The 25,117-nt window shown below is 39.0% G+C and overlaps 1 protein-coding gene across 4 annotated transcripts in view; it reads left to right on the plus strand.

Moving 5' to 3' along the window:
• The window catches only part of EPB41L4A (erythrocyte membrane protein band 4.1 like 4A), a 140,048-nt gene that overhangs the window by 74,706 nt on the left and 40,225 nt on the right, over positions 1 to 25,117 (plus strand). For all 4 annotated transcript variants that reach the window (XM_030005358.2, XM_030005360.2, XM_030005359.2 and 1 more), the window contains exons 7-12: positions 4,105 to 4,192; positions 6,324 to 6,412; positions 6,798 to 6,861; positions 16,908 to 16,999; positions 17,946 to 18,023; positions 21,880 to 21,986. In XM_030005358.2, the coding sequence (XP_029861218.1) occupies positions 4,105 to 4,192; positions 6,324 to 6,412; positions 6,798 to 6,861; positions 16,908 to 16,999; positions 17,946 to 18,023; positions 21,880 to 21,986 (518 nt within the window). The remainder of the gene's footprint in view (positions 1 to 4,104; positions 4,193 to 6,323; positions 6,413 to 6,797; positions 6,862 to 16,907; positions 17,000 to 17,945; positions 18,024 to 21,879; positions 21,987 to 25,117) is intronic.

Genomic DNA, 25,117 nt, shown 5'->3' on the forward strand with positions numbered 1-25,117 from the left:
CCTTCTACGTATGAAATACTTTCAGTGAGATTAGTTTTAGACTGAAGTACTCTTGGTGTATGAGTAACAGAGGCCAAACTGCCAGTCACTGTGTGAAAGCCCTGCAAGTCAGAGATTGGCTTCCTGACTTGCTGTTCCAAATATTAGACCACAGTGCCTTCAAAAATGCAAAAAGTGAAATTGGTTTTGAAAATAAAACATATGCCAGAAGTTCAACCGTACATAAAGCCAAAATAAACATTTACTTGCTTATCTCCAAGTTCAGTTCCTGGTAAGTATAAAGAAGCTTGTTCTAACAAATCCAAGTTAGGTGCAATTGTGATATAACCATTTATTAAGATGAGAGCAGTAAGAAACATTTTATGAGTATGTTCATCATACCCTTTGTCAAAGTAATGTAGAGATAATCAGAGCTAGCCATCTTGTATGTAGATCTAGATTTCTTGATTCTCTTGCTATAATTAAGCCACAGTCTGGATGAAGGTTAAGTAATTTCTTGCCTGTAGTTTTGCACATTAGTGTTATTTGTGCCTTGTTTAATGAAAATAGGTATTAACTCAGAGACACTGCTGTTCTTCTTGAAGAGTTCTCCTGTAATTGGAGTCTGTGCCAGTTGACCTGAGCTGACCACATTGACCTGAGCTTTCTCTTGCAGGGAAGAGAGTCTGTTGTTCAATAATTATTTCTGTGTGGTTACCTGACTGTGTTACAGTAATTGATGCATTATGGAGAACTACAGGTCCTTTTATGAAGTATCTTCTGTTCCAGAGATTGGAAACTGAGTCACAGAGAGTTAGTTTGGTTCAGCATCACAGATGTTGTGTTTGAGAAACGAAACTTGAGATGAATTGTTATGTACCAGGCCACCGATACTAAACAACCTTCATTCCTCTCAAGTTTCTGTAGTCATTAGTGTAGTAAATCAGATTAAGACCCATTTGCCTCCAAAAGTTTATAATCTTGAAGATGAAATTCAGAAGCTGGGAGAACAGTGGTTGCGAAGAGGAATGATAACTGTCTTAACACTGACTCTATTGTTTTTATATGCTTATTGATCTAGACCTCTGATACTCTTGCTGCTTGGCTGCAGTTAGGTATCAGGGATTTAGCAGCATCAGAAAAGAGAGTGAAACTAAGGTGTGCCCCTTGCTAGTTCAGCCTGTCATCATCAGCTCTGCCAGCATTGACTTCTGCACAGGTGGCAGCGGTCTCTTTAGTTAAGAAGTTTGAAGCTAGAATGGCCAAGGGTATATCCCAAATTATCTCACCTGCCGGAGACATTTTAGGGACAGGTTTCTGATGTGGTTTGGAAGAACTTCTTTATCCTTCCTGGAGCCCAGCATGGAAGCACGGGGTTTTTTTGCATGACAGCTGTGGCACTGCATGTGCCTGCTAGTTATGTCCAGATGAACTGGTTTTGGTTGCGGGTTATCTCTCCGTTTTTTACACGGCACAATAGCTATTCAGGTAGTCATTCAGGATGCAGTTTTTGGAGCAAGTTTCTAAATCAAGTACGGTGAGGGAAGTCACAGGTGGGAGCGGTTTCTGACTGCATTATGTCTCTGCAGTCTGCCTACTGTGATTGTTGTCCAATCTGTAAACCAGACTGGCAATCCCAAGGCCACATAGCAGGGTGGGGTGACCTTATGTTGTCATCCACATCTGGACGACGAAGCAGTGGCTTCAGTGCTTGCACGTGAAGAAGCAGACACTCGTAGTGCTGGAGGAGGGATACGATCCCTCAGTGCAAATGGGAGAGCTTGTATTGGCCCTCTGACGTTGCCTGTTCCACACTGCAGCAGATCTGGGACTAACTGATACTTGGGAAGTCAGCTGTTTGTGTATTTTGAATCGGTATTACATGCTGTCATTGGGGCCAGGGGAAAGCTAAAATGCCCCTGATAGCTTTGAGAGTAGCTTTCAATGTTGTTTAGGGCCATCAGTGGCACTCAGGTGCTCTTTGTCAATCTGAATGAGCGGAGCATGGCTGTTACATTGCCTTCACTGTCATTACCAATTGCAAAGACTGTTTCAGTTTTAGGGTGTATTCTCAGGTTATATGATGCTGAGGAGAGTTTGTGTTTTCATACACGGTAAAGATGAAACACTTACCCTTTGTAGTGGTGGGAATTGTTTCGTTCCCTGACATTCCCCTCTCCCCTTCACATTCTGTCTTCTCCATCTGCGTTTGGGACGACTTCTTCCTCTGGCTTCCATCTGCTTCTTTCAGAAGATCCAGCTCACATTTTTGCTTCCTTTAATATTTTTGCAAATACACTTTCTTATAAATCATTTATTATTGTGCAAATACTTATACACGTGCACGCTCTTATTTGACATATGAGCCTTTGGTACTGTCAGAGACAGGTGAGAATAGGGGGATAAGCATGCTGGCATTTTTCTAAGTATGGTCAGTAAGCGGTATTTAAATTGGTGTTGGATTCTAGCACTAATTTGGTAATGGTGTAATCCACTTTGCTCAGGACTGATATTTAGCCTGCCTGGAAACTCAGTAAGACAATACTGCTCCAGTGAACGTTTTGCTTACATTTCTGAGACCTACCAACAAGATGTAAAAAAAATCAAGCTGTGGAGTAAATTTTTATAGCACAAGTGGATAAAAGATGTCAGACGTGACAATGCTGATGTGCTGAATACCCAGTGTTCTCCATATAGTGATGAATCACAGATCTTCTGGGAAATCCAGCTCTTGAAGAAAGGGGTTTGTCTTACAAGCTTCAGGTCTGCTGCTTTTCCAGGAGTCCTTGGAAAGAAGGACTGACACCTGAAGCAGTATCAGTGCTGCTACATGGATAAGATGGGCTGAAGCAACCCATCTCCCAGATACAAAGAAGGTATTTTAAATACCTATAGTATTGCATTCATGCTAGCACTGCTCTTTCATGTCTTTCACATTAGATGTGTTTTTTACCTCGTTGGGCATAAACAAAGTTGGGAAAACCTGGAAAGTAGCTGCTAGGCTGTAGAGAATGGGGAGACAAGAAGGGAGAATGTGCATATTGCAGGACTTTTCCAGGTCTTGAGTCAAAATATTGAGCCCTGCTTCACACCTTGAATTCGAAAGGTAGCAAATGCAGTGAAGTATTTCCCCAAGAGACCAATCACAGGGTGAAGCAGGAGGTGCAGCTTTTTGAGTTGTTATTTTCACAAGATGTGCTGTACTTTCCCAGTAACAGTCCAGTAGCTTTCACAGAAGTGTTAAAAAGGAGCGAAGATGAAAATGCAGCTTCAATTATTCAGGCTTGCAACAGAGTGTCTTGCTGTTGTATCAATGGCAGTTATTAAGGGAAGAACAAATTAAACTCTGAGCATAAGTCTGTTGAAGGCTTTGAATTTATTTAGTAATTTTGTTCTTTTTGAAAATAAATTCTTCATCAGTGATGTCAAATATGTTCCTAGTAGCCAGTTTTTTTCCCCACCAGTTTTCCCCTATTGTTTCCTACCAGCATGCAGCTGATGGTAGTTTTTAACTGATGGATTGATACTTGCAGAGAGGAAGGCAAGCTAGATCTTTGAAACTGGTAATCTCATGAGACAGACTCCAAACTTTGTTCTTACAGTAGCAGACTTGGGTATTACCAGCTGGTGGGACTTCCTGTAGGCAAGATTTTATGAATAAAGGAATATTTTATGTGAAATCATGAACCCTGCTTTCAGAAATCCTTTGTAGCTTCAGCACTGCTATGGGGAAATAGTACCCCAGTCAATCATTTCATTCCTGCTTTATTAATAATCATGTTGTTATTGGAAAAAAATATTTTGCATATTCAAGCCTAGAAATTGAATGTCTCAAGTATGTTTGTGACAACGGGAAAAAGATTAGCCACTGTACTAGGTGTACATTGTATATACCGTAGCATATATATGTGGTGGGATCTTGCAGCAGAGAGTTTAGTAAAAGTTTATGCCTACTGTCCAGTCTTACTTGGAGCGAGCAGACGTACAATGCTGAAAGGATAATGACAGTCTAAACAAATGTTAGGAAGGGTTGCATACCTGTCCAGCAGACTGTATTTATTAATATGATCTATTTCAATATGTTGACTGAAAGTGCAAAGTTCTTAGACAGAATTTTGTTTACAGGGGTCAAGTTCCTGCTGAGGCAGAAGTTAACTACTTAGGGGTGGCCAAATCCCTGGAAATGTATGGAGTGGATCTCCATCCTGTTTATGTAAGTATTCTTTAAATATTTTAAACTTGGTAACAATGAAAAAAAAATTCTTGTAGTAATATCAGGGAGAATATTTATATAGTTTAGTTGCCACAGAATAACTTGAAAGGAAACACTGTACTTAAGAAATGCAAAGGAAAGACATATTTACAGACTGAGGCGATTCAATCGTTCGTACATACAGAAGCCTAATGATTTTCAGATGAAAGGCTGTGATTGTATTACACCTATAAAAGACAATCAGTTATACTCTGGAAAAAAACAGTTCAGATAAATAAGAAGTAATTAGTGCAAGTGTCAGGAGAGATGGGAGAGGGTTATGACCTTTATCTTTGACACAAGAATTTGCACATTATTCTTGTGTAAATAACATCAAGTGTGTCCTGAAACCTTTTCAATACCATTGCAAAAACTAGGGTAAGGTAGCAGCAGCATGTCTGGCTTTTTTCAGGATTCATTGTGAAGGTTTTGCTAAAGATCCAGAGTACATTTCCAGCTTTTACTCTGCTGTATCATGTAGCATTGCAAGTTGTCTATATTGCCCCAGCAAAACCCTCCACTTCTTTTGTAAAACAGCATGTATGTTGGGATTGGATCCAAGTCATCACCTGGAGGCTATGTGCTCCTGGTGGAAACATCATTCTATCTTGTTTGAATAATTGCGCTTGTGGCAGGTTTTTTGAATAAAAGAAAATCAGAAGTTCAAATGGGGAGTTGTAATGTAGATAGTTCACTGAGTTAGATGTCAGTACTTTGTAAAATTACTTGAAAGAAAATAAAGAAATCAAGATACTACCAGAAGATTAAGTATGTATTTCCTGCTGAAAATTGTGTAGCCCACAATATGAAGTATTTTTTAATGTACTCTGTGGCTTAATTGTATTCATATCCCATGCTGTGTGCCCCTCCCACACATAGAAAGCTCGGGGGAGTTACTGGAACAAGATTTAACATGATCCAACAAAATCGTGTTAAATTAGCAGAGCCTGGAAATTTTTTTTTTCTCGTCGCTTGCTTTTGCTGTGCAATGAGATCTCTGCCTGGGTAATGAGGGGTGAGTTGTACTATGTCCAAGTCTAACTCATGAATATCATTGTTTCTATTTATATTGCAACAGCATCACAAGCCCTCATTGAGACTGAAGCTGCACACATGAAGAGATGTAGTTCTTTTCCTAGCTTGGTCATACTAAAAGTAAACTTGCCTTTAGCAGTTAGCTCACTGAGGAGCACAAGCAGAGCTCACCGGGCATGCTTGAGCTTTCTCACATCAGTAGTTGTGCAGAAGGACACTTTCTAGTCAGTCTGTCGCACAGTTGGTATTTTTTGTGGTTCATGCTCTGCTGGTTTAGAGCTTGCAGGGCTCTTCCTCATTGCCTCAAGTAGGCAGATAAACAAGTGGTTGCAGCTGACTTTCTTTTAACCTCATGCACTAAGGTTTGCACTATTTCAAGCTTAGGGTGCATCTGATTTTGGTTACTGACCATAAAATGGGCAGGCGGGGGCCTTCTGCCACTCAGCACCAGGGTTTTCACCCTGTTCTCTCTGGACACGGTTTGCAATTTGGATACTGACCTCAGGAATAGTTTCCTTTGGAGGAGATGATGCATGAGGCTGTTCCTTGTGTGTTGCTACCCATTCTGAACAAAAGCATGGTCCGAATCCCTCAGAGGAGCTACTTCACTTGGTAGCAGTATGCAGGTGATACTATTTTAGCAGGGAGAAGGCAGCTGTGAGGTTATATTATAGTAGAATAGGTCAGAAAATCAGCCGAAAGTTAGGATGTCTGTTTCATTCATGTCTGAATAAAGAGTTTAGTTTCTCAGTTTTGGCCATTTGCCAAATAGCCGAAAGTAATTCCTTAAAAAAAAAAAGTTATTTTTGTTTTTCACCATGGCTTGTGGAATCTCCTGTTCTTTCCCTTACTGCCATTCTTTCTTGCCTGTTTGCCTCTATGCCTACAAGTTCCCATATAGGAGTTTTCATCAGTAGATCAAGTACTATTTTCCCATTTGCATAGGGAGTGAAACTGTATGTTCAAGTCAGTCATCAGGCAGACTTCCTCACTAGACCTCACTGCTAAAGTGATACAACTTGCAACTGTATGGATGACATACATTTTTATTTTCCAGGGTGAAAACAAATCTGAGTATTTTTTAGGATTAACACCCATAGGAGTTGTTGTCTACAAGAATAAAAAACAAGTAGGAAAATATTTCTGGTATGTATAATTTAAATACGCAGTCTCTGCTAAAACAGTAACAATGTTGTATGGAAATGTATGATTTGTGATATCTATTTGAAAGGTTAATTGTATCAATAAAAGAAAGTATACTTGGAATTCTTAATCTTTGTCTAGATTATATAGATTTTTAATTCTTTGATAAACCAAGTATTGAAAAAAAAATAGTTCACCCTTACCATATTCATGCTGAAATGTTTAAATACTGATAATTTTCTGTTGATATCTGGTACATACCTGAAAAAAAAAATTACCTATGAATTTCTTTTTGTCTTTGTATGTGAATATATACAACTTTGTATTTTATTATGCATGAAATTAAAGGCTCATGAAGTTCTGTCTGGTTTTTTTTCCAATATTACAGGCCTAGAATTACAAAAGTTCATTTCAAGGAAACACAGTTTGAACTCAGAGTCCTGGGAAAAGATGTAAGTTTTTATTTAAGCCTGAAAGAAAAAAAAAAGTAATCTCAGGTCTAATGCAGTGGGAAATTTTGTGGGTCCATCAAAGTCTAATTTATTTTATTGAAACTTACTGCAAGAAACCATCAAAGTGAAATTAATTTTATTGATAGTTACTGCAAGAAAACCACCTTATCCTCAAGTGTAGTATGTTCCTCATGGTGCTTGCAGTTTTGTTAGAGAAAGAGGAGGAAGAAAGGTTTTGTGTCTGCATTTTGCAGGCGAGGGGAGAGAACTTCAGCAGAACAGTTTGGAGGTGGGAGTTTTATAACAAACTTTTATAATTTTATATCATGCTTTGTAAATTAGAGTAGACTGCTTCTGCAGTGCCTTGTTTATGGTGTTACATAGTGCTTTTAAACTAGGCTAAATGTACAGAGAGGGCTAATATTAACCAAAATGTGGATGGTGGAAAACTCACAAAGCTATTAGGTACAAGTAATTTTGTAGCTTGGAAACAGAAGCAGCCACATAATATAGCTTGAAACCCATTTGTCAGAGTTTAACTTCATCATTGTGCTGTTATACCATTTGAGAGAAAACAACGTTGGTTCCAGTGGAGCAAGGATAACATGTTGATAGCAAGAGAAGAAGTTTTAAGATAGAGTGAGTGGAAAAAAGAGAAAGATATTTATCACCTATGAAGCATGTGAGGCAGGGCAGGGAGGAGGAGAGTGTTGAGGATGTAGAGAAAATTATGAAGTGTAATAAAACAAATAGTTGCAGTCAGTCTGTGTTTTTTGATATCTGGTTGAGTTATAAGTTTAGTTTGCTGAGTTATTTTTTGAAAATACTTTGTAGGTCTCTTTGGAATATCAGGACTGAAAGTTTATAGTTTTGAAGAAGTATTAACCTGCTGGAAGTATTCCCCTTTACTGATTATTTATGTATCTTAATTCATCTATGTAGTGGTTGTTAGTCTCGTCCATGATTTTTCCATGAGGCCATTTGGTATGTTTGGTACGTTCTGGGAAATGTAAGTGTACACCTGACTGGTTGTCTTGCTTCTGTCATGGACAGCATTTCTTGTGCCTCTGCAGACCTATTGGCAAGTTTTGCTTTTGCTACTCCCAAGTGGTTTGTTTCTGTTTGGTGTGGTGATCTATGGGAAGTTTATTTCTGATGGTGTGTTTGTTGAAACTGGAGAGTTGTTTGAAGGCTGGAGGGGAGGTTGGGAAAACTTTTCTCAATGTTTCATGTGAAGGGTGAATGCCTGTTCATGTATAAACAAGTCCGAGTTTGACTTAGAGTGAATTGCATTGAAGTGATGCTGTAGTTTCTGTTTGATGCCACTTATGTATAGTTTTTATCCGAACCATGTGGAATTGCAAAGGTTTAACACGCTAAGCAAAAAACCTGGAAGCTTTGGAAAACATGTTTAAGTTGAGACTGTGAATGTTGATAGCTGGTGAACACTTACTATTCTGATTATAAGGCAAACAATTTGACAGCACTTGGTAATTTCAAGTCTCGACAGGTACTTTTAGGAAATTGTTCAAGAGAACAGTAAGTACAAGGGTGTGTACCATCATTAAAATATCCTTTTGCAACTAATACTCATTTGAAGCGTTTCTACAGTGCTTCATATCCTAACAAGATCAGGAAAGGCCAAAATGGCCCAGAAAAATCTTCCTCTCCCTTTTTTTTTAAACATTCTGGTGGTGTTACTTTGTACAAAATTACGTATTGGAATAAGTAAACAGTAGCCTTAGTCTCTGGATTAAAGCTGTCATGACAATTTATGCTGTTCTGCACCCAGAGGAGGAAAAGCTCATCAGTGTATTTGTACAACTGTATGTTCCAATACTCCTTGAAAACTTAATTCACTAATTTCTTTTATTCCTCTGTTTTTTGGAATAAATGCTATCACTTTGTCCTTCCATGTGGGGCATGAGTTTGCGGTATATGATAGGAGAGTAAACGTGCCATTTTTACTTTATCCTGCCTCCTGGGATATCACTTTACAGCCCAGGGAATTAATAGTTTCCATGTTTCAGATGTGGAGAGAACGCCGGAAAAGATTCAGGAAGAGAAGAAATAATGGAGACTTTCCTATGTCTTAGATGGAGCTTTATGGCATATAACTCAGGAGTTAACATCATGTAGTAAGAAGAGCAAATTACTTCTGAGTATATTGAGTGCTTTGTGTGAATCACGTTTTCCATATTGTAGTGAAAACTCTGTGCAGGCTGGATTTTAGTTTGTGTTTCCACACACTAGCTACCTTTACTCACGCTGATGGGCACCTCTCATGGATATGTATACCTGCTCCTCAAGAGGAAGCTGGTGGTGCTTTGAGTACTAATGAAGTGTTGCTCTTCCCTTGCACAGGGTTACTTGTGGTAGCTTCTTTGTTCTCCCTTTCAATAAATTAGTCTGAGATTTTTTCAAACCTACCAAAAGAACTTGAATGTGTACTTCCCACTAAAGGGGTGGTGGTGGACATCCTGATCCCCTTGACAGATGGCAGACATGGCAGTCTAAATGGACAGGTCCATGTCCTTAGGCTACCTAAAAAATACACTGTGGGTGCCTGTGTCACCCATATTTATGGCTGCTGAGTTGTTTACATTGTTTCATTTTTCATAAACTTGATTATTTACTGAGCAGAAGATATTTGTGCTTACTGTCTTACAATAATGTGCTTCACCTTTCCTGCTTTGTACTGTAATCTCTTGTACTTCTTCATATCTCTTCCATGAGAGCATTTACTGTATATTTAACTTCTTTATATTTTCCTGCATGCCTGTTGCTATTGTGTGCAAGCACGACCATCGGTATTTTGGTTTTATCTTTCACTACTTTGCTTGTATTATATGTTTTCTCCCTAAGGTTACTGTAGTCGCCCCTTCATAAACAAAATACTGCCCTTAATATTTGGCCATCCGTGACTTATCTGACATATGAGACTGATGACCTGGACCAGCTGACAGAAACTCATTTTCAGTGGTGTTAATCATTGAATCAGGATTTCATTGTCCCTCAAGTGGACCCATGCTGTGAATTCTGAGCTACAACATGTTAGGCTTTCTGTGATGAAACCTCTAGGTATCAGCATGAAATTAGCAACCCTTCCCTTGTGCGGACTGCACAGAAGGATTCTCTGAACATGACAAACATCACAAAGAATTTTTGAAGATGAGAAAAGTGTATTTTCATGCAGTTTCCTTTAAGAAATCCGAGAGATCCATCTGATGCCTGTGCACAGTTCCTGGTAGCATAGATGTCTGTTGAGCAACCTTGCTGGAAACAATCCAGCAATACAGGTAGCTGCCAAAGGCCTCCCCCCCCCCCCCGCCCCGATAACAGCAAAACGGAGTCTAATCACAATGGATGCACTGTGTGCAAATGGGTAATCAAAGGGGTGCACAGCACACCTCCTGTGCTTTCCCCATGTGAGGAACATGGCTTGCTTCCTAGATTTCTCTCTCAGCTAAGGACATGAAATAAAATAGAGAAAAACTTGCTTTGATAGATTGTGTAGGCTGGGAACGTAAATGTAATAATATGCAGGAGTGAGAGATGTGGAGCATTTTTGCCTGTAGGTACCAGGTACTTCTTTGCTGTTCCCCGCAACCCCATGCTGTTTTCAGTAAGAGTGCCTTTCACTTCAGTTGCACTGTGTCTGAACATGCAAGTGAATGATTTCACTCCTTCGCAGAGTTTATGCAAAGCTTCTGTACTTGTTCCTTTTCGTGTTTCTTCCACCAACCCAGAATGTGTTGGGTGTGCAAAACACTCACTTTCATTATTTTTTGTTGTAAGAGAAGGGTCTTTGGAAGTCTGAAATTTTTGTTTTGATGGATTTTGAAATTTGGGTTCTTTCAAGTCAGAACAAACCTCCAAACTGTGCAGTTCAAAATGATTTACACATTTTCAAGACATGCCTTCTTCTGCAGTCTTGCTTAGTCATATGAAGAGGCCCAGCTCAGCTGAATTCATAAGGTTAAGTTGGTAAAGACTGTTTTCAAGAGCAATACCAAGCACTGATTCATGCTAGAGGAACTTCAGGCCAATGCCAGAGCACATAATGCTCCCCATTCTGGTGGCTGAAGCTTGTCTAAATACAAGATTTTTGTGTTCTTTTGAACAGGCTCAGAAAACCCTGGAAATATGCTTATTTCTTAAAAATCTACTTTTTGTAAGTCTCAGAAGTCTGAAAAGTGATTACATTAATAAGGGGGTTCACTTGCTTTCTTGCCCTGTCACTTGCTGTATTCCATGTCGAGTTACAAGTTCTAGGCAGGAACTTCTAACTTGATTTATTCCTCTCACAGCTTCTTGGGAAGACTGAACAGGGTTTGAAGAGATGTTCCTCCCATTCTAAAGTTCAATTTAGCTTAGATTTAAGTTCTAGACAAAAATAGCATTCTGATCTTTATTATGGTTTAAGAATTACAAATTACTTTTGTATCAGTTGCATTTGCACCCACTTAAGCCAAAGTGGTAGCAGAGGGTGGAGGTGAGCAAGCGCAGCGATGTTACTACACCATAGAGAACCATTTTGGCTTGTTTTCGTGGTTGGGGGTTTTTTTGGCTCTTCTTAACCACTTTCTAAGCCATCTTAGAAGGATTGTAAGATTGGTTCAAGGCTTGATAGCAAAATCTTCAGTAATGAACATTCTTGAAGGAGAACTAGGATTAAAATTCCTGCATAAACTTGAATTCATTGCCACTAAGGTGTTACTGTCAGCTTTTTTTGTAAGTTCTTCTTTAGTCTTTTTTTTTGATTGGTATAATAGGAGGCTGAAATATGTTTGTTTCAATCTTGACATGCTTTATGCAAACTGGCACAGCATTATTAATTCCCGACTTGTATAATGTTCTTAAAGATTGACCTTGTGTAACCAGTAATAATACATTGTCTGTTACATAAGCTATGATTGGTATGCATTGTGTAAATATATAAAGACAAAATATTTCCTATTGGAGTTAACAATTGATAGTGTCCAGATATGTGCCTAACCTGGCAAAGAATCATAGAATAATTTAGGTTGGAAAAGACCTTCAAGATCATCGAGTCCAACCACCAACCATGCCCACTAAACCATGTTCTGAAGTACCCTGTCCACTCGCTTTTTGAATACCTAAGAATAATGTTGGGAAGCAGTAGCTTCAGAGCTAGTGTTAGTATTTCTGTTACATGTACATGCATGTGTATTGCATGTACATACAATGTGCTCTGTAATGCGGCAAGATCCCTCCTTATGCTATATTAATAGTCAGTGCAACTAGGAAGAGTGGGGTGTGTGTGTGATGGCAGGGTTCCTGGTGTGGGTTTGGGTTTGGGTTTTTCTTCTTCATTTTCTGAGCCTGGATTGGTGGGAACCAATATATGTCTTATCATAAAGTATAGCAGCTAAAGCCTGCTCTGAATCATAGGTTTTCAAAACGTTTTTGATCTGTGGATGGGTGCAGTGCTCCACGGAAGGGGTGTAAGTCAGCTGTCATCAGCCCTCTTATCTCTGGAGTAATCCATGAACTTCACAAACAAGGGATCTGCAGGTCCCCAGAGGGAAGAACTGTCATTTTGAGTGTGTGTCTTCTCTTCCAGGCGGACTTGAGCTTGCCCTACTTAGGCACCGAGCTAGCTGGGCGCAGAGCAGCTCAGAGCTCGAAAGCTGTGTAGTCATGCTGGCGTGGCAGAGCAAGCTGGGGGCTGTTCGCAAAGGGCAGCGTGGGCACTCCTGAACCGGTGTGTCAGCTCTGGCAGCTCCGGAGGCGTTTTGTGGTGAGGTAGAGCAATGACCCCTCTGACTGGTCTCCTTTGAAGGCATTAGTAACGTGCTTTCAGTCTTTCAGTTAAGTGGTGGTGGGGGCTATGGTGGGGGGCTGTACCAATCACCAGCGGTTTAGTGGAGATCCCAAAGGCCCTGCCACATCAGTCTTCAGGCTGATTTGAGAGGCACCATAAAACGGATAAGGGCTGTGGCTACATGTTTGAGTGCCTGTCTATTTATAAGCTCATAGTATAGTCAAGCTATCTGCACCCCCTGTGCTAGTCTCTCTCTCCTCCCATGGGTAAAAATGGTGGTGAGGCTATGGCAGTATGAGTGTTTTGGAGGCTGCAGGACAAGCTTTCAAAGCATTTGAAAGGGGAGGAGTATTTTATGTTTGCCCTCATGGTTTTTTAGTGCCTTGCCTTCTTCAGGATTAGGACAAGGTAGTCAAACAGCTCAAGGACTAGATACTGCTGCCAGGGGTTATGCCCGTCCTTTTGCAGCCCCTGGCCGTGTCGTCCTGCCCCCTCCCTTGCTGGTGCAAGTCACAGATGTGATCCAAAATCACCATACAAAAATAAGTGGTTTTCTGCTTGTTTGGTGAGCACAGCTGGCTTCCTGAAAGAACAGACAAACACCAGAGCTGGTTCAAAGGAGAGGAGAGGTCTTCAGACTGTGCAGATGACCAGGACTCCTCTGGAAGCAGTGAGCCTTCAGGGTTTACGATGCCTCACCTTTAGTACACTGGGTGCTTTGAAAGCGATAGGATGAGTAGCAGGGAGTAGCTTGTGAGGCACCAAAAAACACTGAATGAGATTGGAATTGTCATTTCCTATAAATCATTAGTAAATGTACAATAGGTCTTGGTTTCTTTTGGTTCAGATATATGAGAGTAATAAGAAAAAAACCCAGCTAACTCTCACTGCCTGTAAGAAATGACAATTGTTCAAGATGCTAAAAATGATGCCTTTTATTGGAAGCGAAAGTTCATGGTGTTAATAAGTAAGGTCATCCTTGCTCTACCTGTACAAATCAATTTATTCCCTTAGGGGAGAAAGATTAAACCTGGAAGATACTACTGCCTCCAGTACTGCTTAATTTTTATATATCCATTTATAAATTGTGAGGTTAATCACAATCTTGCAAGCCTTAAATAGTGTTAAAAAGTAAATAGAGGAAGTCCTAAACCTAGATGTGCTGAATGCAGTGTCACATTGGACTTAGTTGCAGTGAGTTACTGAATCCTTTGCAGAAAAGGTGAAAAATGGTAAAAGAATTATGAATTGTCTCCTCTGTGTTGGTGAAAGACCTTGGAGGTGAATGTTTTAGGCTTTCTTTCTCTCTTTTCAGTAAAATTTAACTTGCTATTTGACTTACTACAAGCATCCATTCTGAGGCAATAGTTTTCAGATGCGCTTTTCCTTCAGATTCAAATAAATCTCAGTGTGTTATCAGAAAGCTTGTTGGTCCATCCCCAGATTTTTACGCAGTTGTTTAACTTTCCAGATCTGATTTCAGTAACTTGTTAATAGATTGGATCTATAGGGCTATGCTGTTTTTTCCTGAGTGCCTTCGATTGTTGCATACTAAGTATAGATGTTTCAGTATGTAGTTGATCATTACATTTTTTTTCTTACCAGCTGAGATGAGCTTTCTTCACCTTAGAAAATAATGCCTTCAAATGATGGAATCAGTAATGTTTGCTGGTCAGATGTTTCAATCATACAGCAATGTAGCTATACTGTCCCTCTTTTAGTCACTGATTTTCATGAGTTATGTGACCTTTGTTCTGTATGTGGGAAAATCTAAAACTTTACCTTAAAAAAAGAAGAAAAACTGGACAAGTAGAACCTTTTCCCTGATGGGAGTCTTTCCCTGAATTCCAGTGGCATTTGAACTGTGCTAATAATAAGATATGGCAGAAATACCTTATTTTAAAAAGTCTCTTTAAAAAAACCCCAAACACCCTGGCTTCTCTCCTCCCCTCCCTTCCCCCAACCCACAAACTCTGTTCTCCGAGATTATGTAATTAAATAAATTTAAGTGCAGTAGAGGATTTTTTGCCTAAAAGTAAAGTTTAGGAGTGGATGAAGAAGGAGCAAGATCCTGCATATTAAAAGTGAGTCATTGAGTTCTTTCCTAACAAGTTAAATTGACTCATCATATTGCATAAAGTTTGCAATACCACAGGCCTGATCTGATATTATTCTTTAAAAGTGCACTGGTGACTATAGTTGTGTGGGTTTATATGAAATCACATCAGATGACAGTCTGATCTAGAAATTGTAATGTAAATTAAATCATAAAATCTGAAGCTACTTTTCTGTTATGTGTAAAATAAGGAAATGAAAAGTACCCCTTGACATGTCTTCTTTAAAAATGTAAAAATGCAGTATGATCTTTCAGTGAGCAGACTCTTGTTTCTGGTTGCCAGAGAAGAAAGAGCAATATGGTTACTTCTGAAAATTTTAGTATAAACAGATTTTTCTCCTTGACAATCCTCAGGATTCTCCAGGAAGCTTGTTTTTTCAGGTTTTTAAGTTTCTGGTTGTACTTTTTATAAATTAAACTTATTTTTGCTCCAAGTTAAACCCCTTGTGAATCCTGCAGAGAGATGAAGATCCCTATCAAGCCTGAAATTGTATTTTAAGGAACTGTAGGAATATATTTATAGGACTAATCTATTATATAATCATCTTATGCTCTGCATAGCAATCTCAGATAAATCCTAATTTTCAGCATTCTCAGTGGCTGTATGTCTTACTGTACTCCCCTTTCTTGCTGTGATGTCCTGGAGAGGAAAATGTGCTTTTGAGAGAAGACTAGACCAGCCATTAAACTAACTAAAATAGTCCATGGGAGAAAGTAAGCTCATGTGTATGTCTCAAGTTTGTGGGGTTTTTTTGGTTGGTGGTTTTTTTTTTTTTTTTTTTTTTGGTCAGGGAATGAAATCTCAATTATTCTAACCACAGGTGCAAAGTTCGATCATTTTTACTGTTACTTGTTTCAAGGTGGAGAAAAGGCTGCTTGAGCAGGTAACTTGTGATTTTGTGAGGTTGCCTGACAGCTGTTAATAGAGATATAATTGGCTTTTGTTAAAGGTGAAATTTTGAATTCTAGGGAACATACTGAGTTAGTTCACAGTTTGCAAGGTGCTTGCAGGTCACCATACCTCGTTAAATGAAGAGTGGGAGAAACTTGGGAGAACTCTTTACCTACATATACATGGCACTGCAGAAGTATAACTAACGCAAGGGCATCCATTTCCTAAAATCAGCTGCCAAAAGTGGTATGAATCGTAGCCCCTTTGTAATTCACATATCAGGGAAATGGTTTTTAGGGTTCAGTTTTGTTACAGATGGTATCATACCGTGCTGAGGATTCACACTGAAGTCAGTGGGACTACTCATTCTTTGTGTAAGTCAGGTACAAAACTGAGCACTTAAGTTTACTGAGTGACAGATATAGGGAAGTGTATTTTATGTGAACATATTTGAATGTTTAGCTTGTTGGAAACAAGCAGTGTGATGTGTCTGTTGCTTCTTCTTGTCTGTTGGAAGTGTATTATAGTTTGTATATGTCTGACTTCTCTTTCATCTCTCCCTGCCTTTTTCTCATGTCTACTGTGCTGACTGCCAATTTCCAGTGATTAGGTTTTAAGCTTTGAGTGTTCTTTTTTGTTGTCTACCTTAAGAGATTTTAAGGTGGATTTTATGGCATTTACCTTCGAACTTTTTTCTACTATTTTGAATTATTCTGAAGTTGGCTAATTTTTTTTTTCTTTTAAATCTTTCCTTCCTCTCATCTTTTTTATTTCCAGTCTTACCTTGGTTCTTCTCTATATGTATATTTTGTGCATTTTCACTCTGTGTTGTTATTTCATGTTAGTTATCACAAATCTTGAGTTTCTTTCTTTCACATCTGAGGTGCAGTTTCAGAAAACATCAGAAACATACTATTTGAGAAAACTTTGTGCTTTTTAATTAGGAAAAAAGCTGATAATCTACAGAATGAAGGAACAGAAGTGTTTCAATAATATCCTTTCGCTTCTGTTTTTCAGTATCTAAGGAATTGATTCTTTAAATAATTATTTACAGGCAATGAGAAACCAAAAAGAAAACCTCTTTTAAATGAAGAATTCTACAGTATTATAGAACCTGCTTTTCTTCATACTGATACCTTTTCTTATGTGCATTGATATGAGATGGTTGGTTCTTGTCTTCAGTAAATGAAGATTCACTTCACTGGCAGAATCCCTCATAACAAGATTGATTTGTCTTGTTTTGTTTTCAGTGTAATGAAACTTCCTTCTTTTTTGAAGCACGTAACAAGATCACATGCAAACATCTCTGGAAATGCTGTGTAGAACATCATACATTTTTCAGGTGAGTGATGCAGAAGTTGTGGTTTTGTTACCAAAAGGAGGGAGACTATATTGACTAAGAACCGTGTTATACCTACAGAGTGGTGTAACACAGGCTTGCTGCGTGGAAACACATTTGCACTGTTGGTTATAGAATGGTCTTAAAAGCTGATGGCTTCCCTTTTCTTACAAAATGTGAAACCATAAATTTGAAATTGGGTAGTTTGGTGGTTTCTTTTGTCTTAGAATTCTTTTTGAAACAGTATCTCAGGTTGCATAAAGTAGGCTTTAACAGAAGTATCCACAAATGTATATGGCAGGATTTAAGCTACACATTTTTACATATTTAACCAACAAATATTCTGTAGCAGCATTGACTTGAGTGAGGCCTTTGGGTTTCAGACATCACTATTTCCTACAATGCACAGAAATTTTGTGGTTTTTTATAGAAAGACTCATTGAATTTCCATAATGTTTTGCTTAGTTATTGAAGTGTATAAAATGTTTTCAATATTACAAATCTCAAAACACTTGCTTTTACTGTTGCAAAAACACTAACAGAAATGTGCAAGGGTGTCTAGCTAGGTACTTGTCGATGGGATGCTTGGGGCTGGCTTTAGCAGTGCTGTAAATGAGTAACCTCAGAATCCCTCCTGAAGTCTCATTACTGTGATGTTTTTGTCTGGTCCTGTGAAATATTAAGCAAAAGGCTGCTGTTACCAGCAGTTCACAGTAGACCCCGAAATAAAGAGGTGTGTAGTCAAAAGAGGAGGGCATAAACATGTGGCTTTGTGGAGCTCTCAACCCCTTAAGAGTCTGCCTGGAGGCAGGGATGAAGAGGAGCTAGCAGAAAATTATTTTTTTGGAACCTAAAGTTTGCATTTCTCTTTTCTTTTCTTGGGAAGGGGACTGTAATTGAGACCTATCTATGTAACTTACTCTGTTGTTTTATTTTTCAAACTACATAGAGTGCCAGAGAATGAATCAAACTCTCTGTCAAGAAAATTCAGCAAGTTTGGATCCATAGGTTATAAACATCGGTACAGGTGAATTTATTTCATTGTTTAAACTTCAGTTAATTCCTTCTTCATGCCTTCTTTTTTCCTCTTTTCTTCCAATGAAAGAAAAACCCCACCCAGACTGTGACTCAGAGCAGTTCTGCTGACAAAGCATGAATCAGGGCCATTTTAACAGACTCCCCTTGGGACTCTGGCAGTTTCGGGACAAATGTGAGTTACTTCTCATTCTCCAGATCCCCAGAGTTGGCTAGGGCCTGCTTGTAGCCTGTAGTGAAAGTGACAGCAGCCTTGGCAATCCTTTTAAGTCAAAATCTCCTTGTAAGTCCTGAAATTATGTTCATGTCCTAAGGGGTTTTTCCCAACAACTGGGGAATACCAAAATGAGGAGGCATGTTGGCTGCTGCCTTTCTTCTGGGTCTTAGCAAAGGGTTGGTGCAAAGGAGTGTATGAAGTCTGTAACTGTGATGCCCTTCTTTGCACCTGCAACTGAGCTATGGCAAGGGCTCTAGATCCAAATGGTTATGTCTAATCCTGTGGCAGTACTGCTGTGCAGTGCTATTGACTTAAGAATAAAAATGAGGGCAGATCTGAAGGGAGTTGGGGGTATCTTTTCTGACTGGAATAGCTGGCAAAATTTGATCAGCTTTCAAGGCTGCAAGCCTTGAAAGATACAGTAAACTTCAGACTAAGCGTATATAGGGAGCACTTAGTCTCAATTCTAGCCTGTGTTAACTAAGCAGACAGTGTGACATAAAGGGCAGTTAATACTGTGATATAGAGGAAAATGTGGCAGGGAGGGTGGGTTTAAGATCCTCTAGCTGCTGTGCCACAAAGGACTAGCAGAATATAGGATGTAGTTAAAATTGTAAGATGTCAGAAACCCAATAGTTTTTACTGAGTTTGAGACTTTATGCTTTTAAGTCTGCTGAAGTTACAGGGTCTTTGTCTAGTGAGTAAGGCACTTAATTTGGCAGTTGGCGACCACTATTTTAAATCTAATTCTGTCACACCAGCTGAGCAATTTTGAGCCAAATAATTTATGGTCTGATTTTTAGAATTGCTTTAAAGTTATGTATGCAGTGAACCTGAAAGGGAGGGTGGAAAGCAGCAAATCAAAACCACATCTGAAAGCCAGGCTCATTTCTTTTTCCATTTTCATTTTCTGTGTTGGTCAAGTGGGGATAAAAATAGTTTTTCATCTTCTGTAGTTATTGTGAAGCTGCAGGGTGAAAAGGCCCTATTTACTATAATGGCAAATTCTAGAGGTTTTTTTCATGGCCTGCAAATATACCAGGTTTGTTTATGTTTATTTTTGACTTGTCTGTCTGTCTCTCCTTCCTGTCTGTATTTCCACCATCATTCGAGAAATACATGGATCACAATGAGTAAGGCGGATAATCATTAGTTAGACTGTTCTTTGTCACTGCCTCTTAGGAAGACTTTTCTAAACCCAAGAAAACCATAACCCCCAATTTCTCTAGCAGCTCCTGGATTGGAGCTAGTGTCAGTGGTAGGTACTAATAGCAGTGTGTAATAGTAGCTCTATTACACTTGTCCTCAGTCAGTCAGTCCTCAGTCAACTGTCTGTTACCCTTGGATGTAAGATCTTGCTTGTAAGTAGGGTGTTACTGATGGAGAGATGACTATGTCTGTTCTGAGCCTGAGCTCATGTGACTGAATCTGGACTGTCTCCAGGCAGGATCAGTGGGGTGTTTCTTGCCCATCTTCACCAACATATTTCATAATAGTCCATATTATTTGGGTTATCACATTACCTGGAATGATCCAGCTTCTCCTTACTGTCAATAATAGGGGAACGATTGTACTCCCTTTTGGGTTTCGAGTTGGATCCTGACCCACATTATCGCATCTGTGAAAATGGATAGGAGTTCAGTGGAATCCTGCCAGACTACTGCAGCTGAGAGTTTCCTCTGTGGCACTGTTTCAGCAGATTGGAGCAGGGCACTGGTGCTGGGGAGGAGACAGCTTTCCACCTACTAGGACCTTCCAGTAAATTAAAAAAAAATACCGTGAAGCAGTTAACTATGTTTGAGTTGTTCCTGCTAGTGGTGCATTTAAGTTCGTCTTCCTTTTTTATTAAGTTTCAAGGGTGATCTGTGATATGGCTTGCCATGTTGGGATGACGGTCATTACTGACAGCTATGTTTATGTTAGTTTTGCTTAGAAAATATTAAAGTATATATTTTTCTTCTAGTATGAAGTGTTCCCTGTTTTGCTGCAGTGATTCTTGAGGACTCCCCCTGAGCTGAGTGGATGTTCTAGTAAATGTGGGTTGTGACATCTAGTTGCACCATATTGATTATACAGCGTTAATGATAGTGATGATCAATTGGTGATTGACATGTTAACTCTTTTCTTGGAATTCAGAACAGCAGTTGCAGCATTTTCATGTGCTTTGGGAATCTTCTCTTTGCTTATCCATCAGCTTTGATTGTCTTCCCTCTTTGCCTTTGGTCTCTGTTGTAGCACCAAAAGCAGTGACTGTGTTGTGCATTGGTATACATCATTAGATCAAAGCAGAAACCATAATCTCACTGTTTGACTGTGTATGTGTGGGGACCATAATATTATCCTTTGGCTTTTTTTTCTTTGTTTTTTTTTTTAAATCTTCTAGGTGCTTCTTGTTAGGTGGCAGACAGTTTTCAGGAAAGCAGTTTCCTTGTCTTATGATCAGATACTTTGGTTAACACCTGGAGGTGTTAGTGTAAGTGGAAGGTCTTATCCCCAGATGTTTTGTTAAAACTGCTTCTGGAATTTGCAAGACTAACATGGCTGCCAAACTTAAAAGTTGAGCAGTGTTTTCTGGCTAACTTGGGAGCAAAAAACCCGTTAAACTGAATACCAAAAACCAGCATTACTGTGATGTAATGTTAGAATATGGGTTTTTTTTTCGTCCTTTAATTCTTTTACAGATTTTGAGAAGATGCAGTGCTGACTACCCCTGTGGGGCTGTTGTTGAAAATAAAAGCAGTATTTAGTGGAGTCTATTTGCGTAACTCGGAAAATCTACGTATGCAATGCCTGTATAGTTGCTTGGCCCTGGCTCGTATGATATCTGTTTACTTCTAAGTCATTGAACTGCAGGTGTTTAAGCAGCTGGGAGTTAATATTAACAATTACTTCTTTTGTGTAGTAAGTTTCCAGAAGCAGACATGGAGTTTTGGGGAGGAATATGAGACCTGTTTTACATTTTTGTTATGAACACTACGTTCTGCTTAGTCACATGGAGAGGAGCCTTAAAATGAGCATCAAAGAATTTATTTAAACTTAATAAATTGAGCAATGAGGAAAAGCCTTACTGTAAACCGGAATTAGGATGACTTCTCAATTTATTGTCATTTGGGCCTGTGCTAGTGAGAGTACTTTATTACAATTTGCTTTACAGGGGGTTTTCCATGCCCTTCAGGTTGTCAATCCAGATGGCAGAGAAGTAGCCCCTTACTGACTGGAACTGAAGAATGTTAAATATGTGTTTTCCTGAGGTGAAAACTTACAGAAAGAATTCAGGAAGTAATCAAATTAGTTAAGAAAGTAATATGTTATAATATTAGAGGTTACAAAAGGTCACACCGTCTTAGCCTATTCCTAATAAACCAGCATTTTTAGTTGCTTAGCTCCTCTTGAAAATGCCAAATATAGAAGAGGTTGGCACAACCTGTTGATGATTCTGCCAATGACTGATTCAAAACAAAAGTCAGGGTAGTGCTACTCAGCAGGACAACCAGAGCTGGGACGAGAAGTGAATAGCTAACAAAACATGCTGCCCAAAGCCCACGTGTTGTTTTCAGTCTAAAGATCCTCTGTTTCTTCGGTCATTTTTCCAAGTGTTTTCTCATGATTTTGTTGCATTTTCAAATGGCAGGACATCTTTGCAAATGACCAGAGACCCTTCTGTGCAGCTCCCGCGGCCTGACCAGCGCATTGAAAGAAGTCGCAGCAAGACTTACCCTAAAAGGACACAACAGACAGGTAAGTGCTTCTTTACTGGGCCTGTAGAGAGATGCCTTTGGTTAATTTTGTTTTCAAGAGGCAACTCAAAACTGCTGTAGTGTCCTCAAGGATCTCTCAGAATGGATTCTCTCTTTGCCTTAGGTCAGTATCTATACCTAACCTTAACTGGATCTAAAAACTCCACCTTTGTGGATAAAAGAGATGGTGTGGATCAAACATCATAAAACCACATGTTTGTAGGTCTAATGTAAAGTATGAAAGGGAAGTTTGAAAACGGGCAGTGAGAATATGTTTTTTTTCAGGAGTCCTGTCTTTCGTTAAAGAATTTTATACTTGTGTGTCTTGGTTAGCATCCCATTGTTCCAGCTGCTTGACCCAGGGTGTCTCTCTTGTACATCCTCTTCCCAGTTCAAGGGCAGTATCCCTTTATTTTGGTATTAAGTGGAATAGAAGTTAGTGCCATGCCCTCTGCAATTTTAACATGCTTCAGATGTGTGAGCTGGAAATCTATTCTGCATGCTGAAGATGTCAGGGGAAGCTGGAAGTTTTTACAGGTGTTAGAGGAAACTTGTAAGATTAAGCATGGATCACAGGAGTCATGCCCTGAATAATGGATGTTTCCTGAAATTTAGTAATAGAGGCAAAAAGCTTTTCTAATGTCAAGTTCCGGTTCTACATGTGATTATGCGTGTGTGCTTAGCTTCATCTATAACAGCAGTTATGCAGATTTCAGTCAAACTCACGCATGGAGTTAAGCATATATATGTATGTGTGTTAGCAGTTTGAGAAAAAACTTGTCTGGGCTTTAAAATGTAAGCAAGATCTCTCTTTATCATAGGTTAGTATGGCATTATAAACTTTTGAGAGTCATCAGTTTTAAAAAGAGAGCAGTTATATACATCTGGAAACCTCTCATGTTTATTCTGGATGCTGTCTTTTGGCTCAGAAACAAAGCTGGTGTGTTCTGCCTTTTAGCTGCAGTGGGTCTTGAAGTGTAGTGTAATTAAAAGTGTTGCCCTTGGAAAATACAAGCAGTTTACAACAGATTTTTTTTTTTTTAAATTTTATTTTATTTTGTTAAGTGTAAGAAGAGGAGGATTGCTTTGCTTTCTGATTATGGTATTTTTTGTTGTGTCTGCAGCTGTCAATGGGTGCCTAAGAGGACAAGAAGCTGTTCACCCTTAAACCTAGTGACTTAAACTTTTGTTCGGCTGGACTGTCCCATTCTTAGGGTGGTAGTTCAAGATGAACAGCATTTCCCACCTCCTTAGTTCCCAGTTCAGTTGTGCAGAAAAATTGTGTGGCTATTCAGAGGTAAACTTGTCAGCTGAAACTCAGCCCTTAGTTGAAAATACTGTTTGCCTTAGTGCAGACAGTGAAAGTCAGTCTCTATTGCTGCAAGGGTGTGTGTGTGGTGTTCTTGTTGATTTTTTTTCGGTCTCTGACTGGAATTGTGAGGGAAACTGAAACCTTCCTGTGGCCTGTTCTGCTAATGTAATGTGATGCAGAATTCTCTGGGCAATGTGTGTTTGTCGTTTTGGTGCATTTAAATTCTTTGTTTTACTTTAAAATAAAAAGGCTGCTCTTTCACCATTTTACTCATATGTATTTGTGTAATCTGTATCACCCATCTGAGTTGCTTTTCTTTTAACTTAATTGATTACCTGTGTGTTCCAAGTGTACAGTCATTTTCCACTGAGGCAGGTGTATTACCTCCAATGGTTCTTAAGTTAAAATGTATTTGTTTCATTTCCCACTTAAAATACGTGCTAAAGGAAGAGAGCTGCGTCATTCAAATACCATCTTTCCCTATAAATGAACATTTTTTTTACTCTATTTTTTAATTTTGTATTTGGGTATTCACAATGATAAACATCTTATACTCTTTATCCATTTAAATAGGCTTTCAGATGCTGAAAGCAGACTAACGCTGCTTGCCCTCCTTGTGTCAGACACCATGTGACAGTCTATTGGATGTCACTAGGCTAAATCCACCCATTTTCACCTAAACTGCTTCTTGGATATAGCAAAGTCCATTTCACACAATAAATCAAGTCTGATATATTTTAAGCATCACTTGTTTAAAAATACTAGTGCAATGTAGATTTTGCTTTTACAGAATAATTTTTATCTCGGAAATGAGTGGTGTAAACAGTTTTATGAGTTACTTAGAACTTTCCCTGACTGAAGTGTTTGAGAGAATAGTGGCATTTCTTCTTAAAATAAATGTTCATTTTGCATAATGAGATTGTGCCGATGGTTATCATTGATGGCTAGTTCTTTGTTCTTGATTTTGTGTTTCTAGCATGGTGTAATAAGATTAAATAGGCCTTGTTCAACATTTTAAACAGGGTGATTTTACTTTGCATGTATTACATATTTCTTAAGGTGTTTTCTGCCAAATGCCACTTCAGTTAGGATCCAGCCATACATGGCTTATAATTTAGCTTTTTGGAATGAAATCAGAGCTCCATTTATTCTCCCAAAACCCAATAACAACTTACAAATAGTTCTCATGCAGTAACTTCCTTGCACTTTCTCTGCATTCAGCATCTTTCCTCACCTGCTTCTTTACTTTTTTTCCTTAAGACTGCAAAGCTAAGTGCATGAAAGGCGTCCTTTCTGCAGCCAGTTCAATTAGCCATTCTGGTTTTATTTTTTATCTGTTGGTGCCAGTAATGGGACTAGCCACAGCAGTGATTTTGGGGGCAATTAGATGACCCAATAGCTACAAATACATGGCTGTAGCATGTGCAGTCTGCGTTGCCTCCACTGTAGAAGTGTGTGAAGTGCTAAAGCCTCTAACCTCAGGCATCTCATTAAAATGTTTTCCCATGTTCCTTCTTTTTGTATACATGTTCTGGTGTTATAAGCAGTTACATGGTATGTGGTTTTTATATTTTTTTCTGTCACCTGAAGGTAGAGGTAGCTATCTTTTGCAGAGCTGAGCGACTAATAATATTCCTTTTTCTCACTGGTCCATTAAAGTATGCTAAAGTCGTTAAGACTGCAGCCACTTAGTGAACTCTGGGTTTAGAGTTGGAGTAGATGTCAAGACAATGATAGAAAATATTTACTTTTATGTTTTCAGTAAAAATATTTGTGCTTTAAGAGGGATTGAAGAAGATACTGTGAACAGAGAGAAACTA

Source organism: Aquila chrysaetos, chromosome Z (genome assembly GCF_900496995.4).
Source record: "Aquila chrysaetos chrysaetos chromosome Z, bAquChr1.4, whole genome shotgun sequence".
Taxonomy (NCBI): Eukaryota; Metazoa; Chordata; class Aves; order Accipitriformes; family Accipitridae; genus Aquila; species Aquila chrysaetos.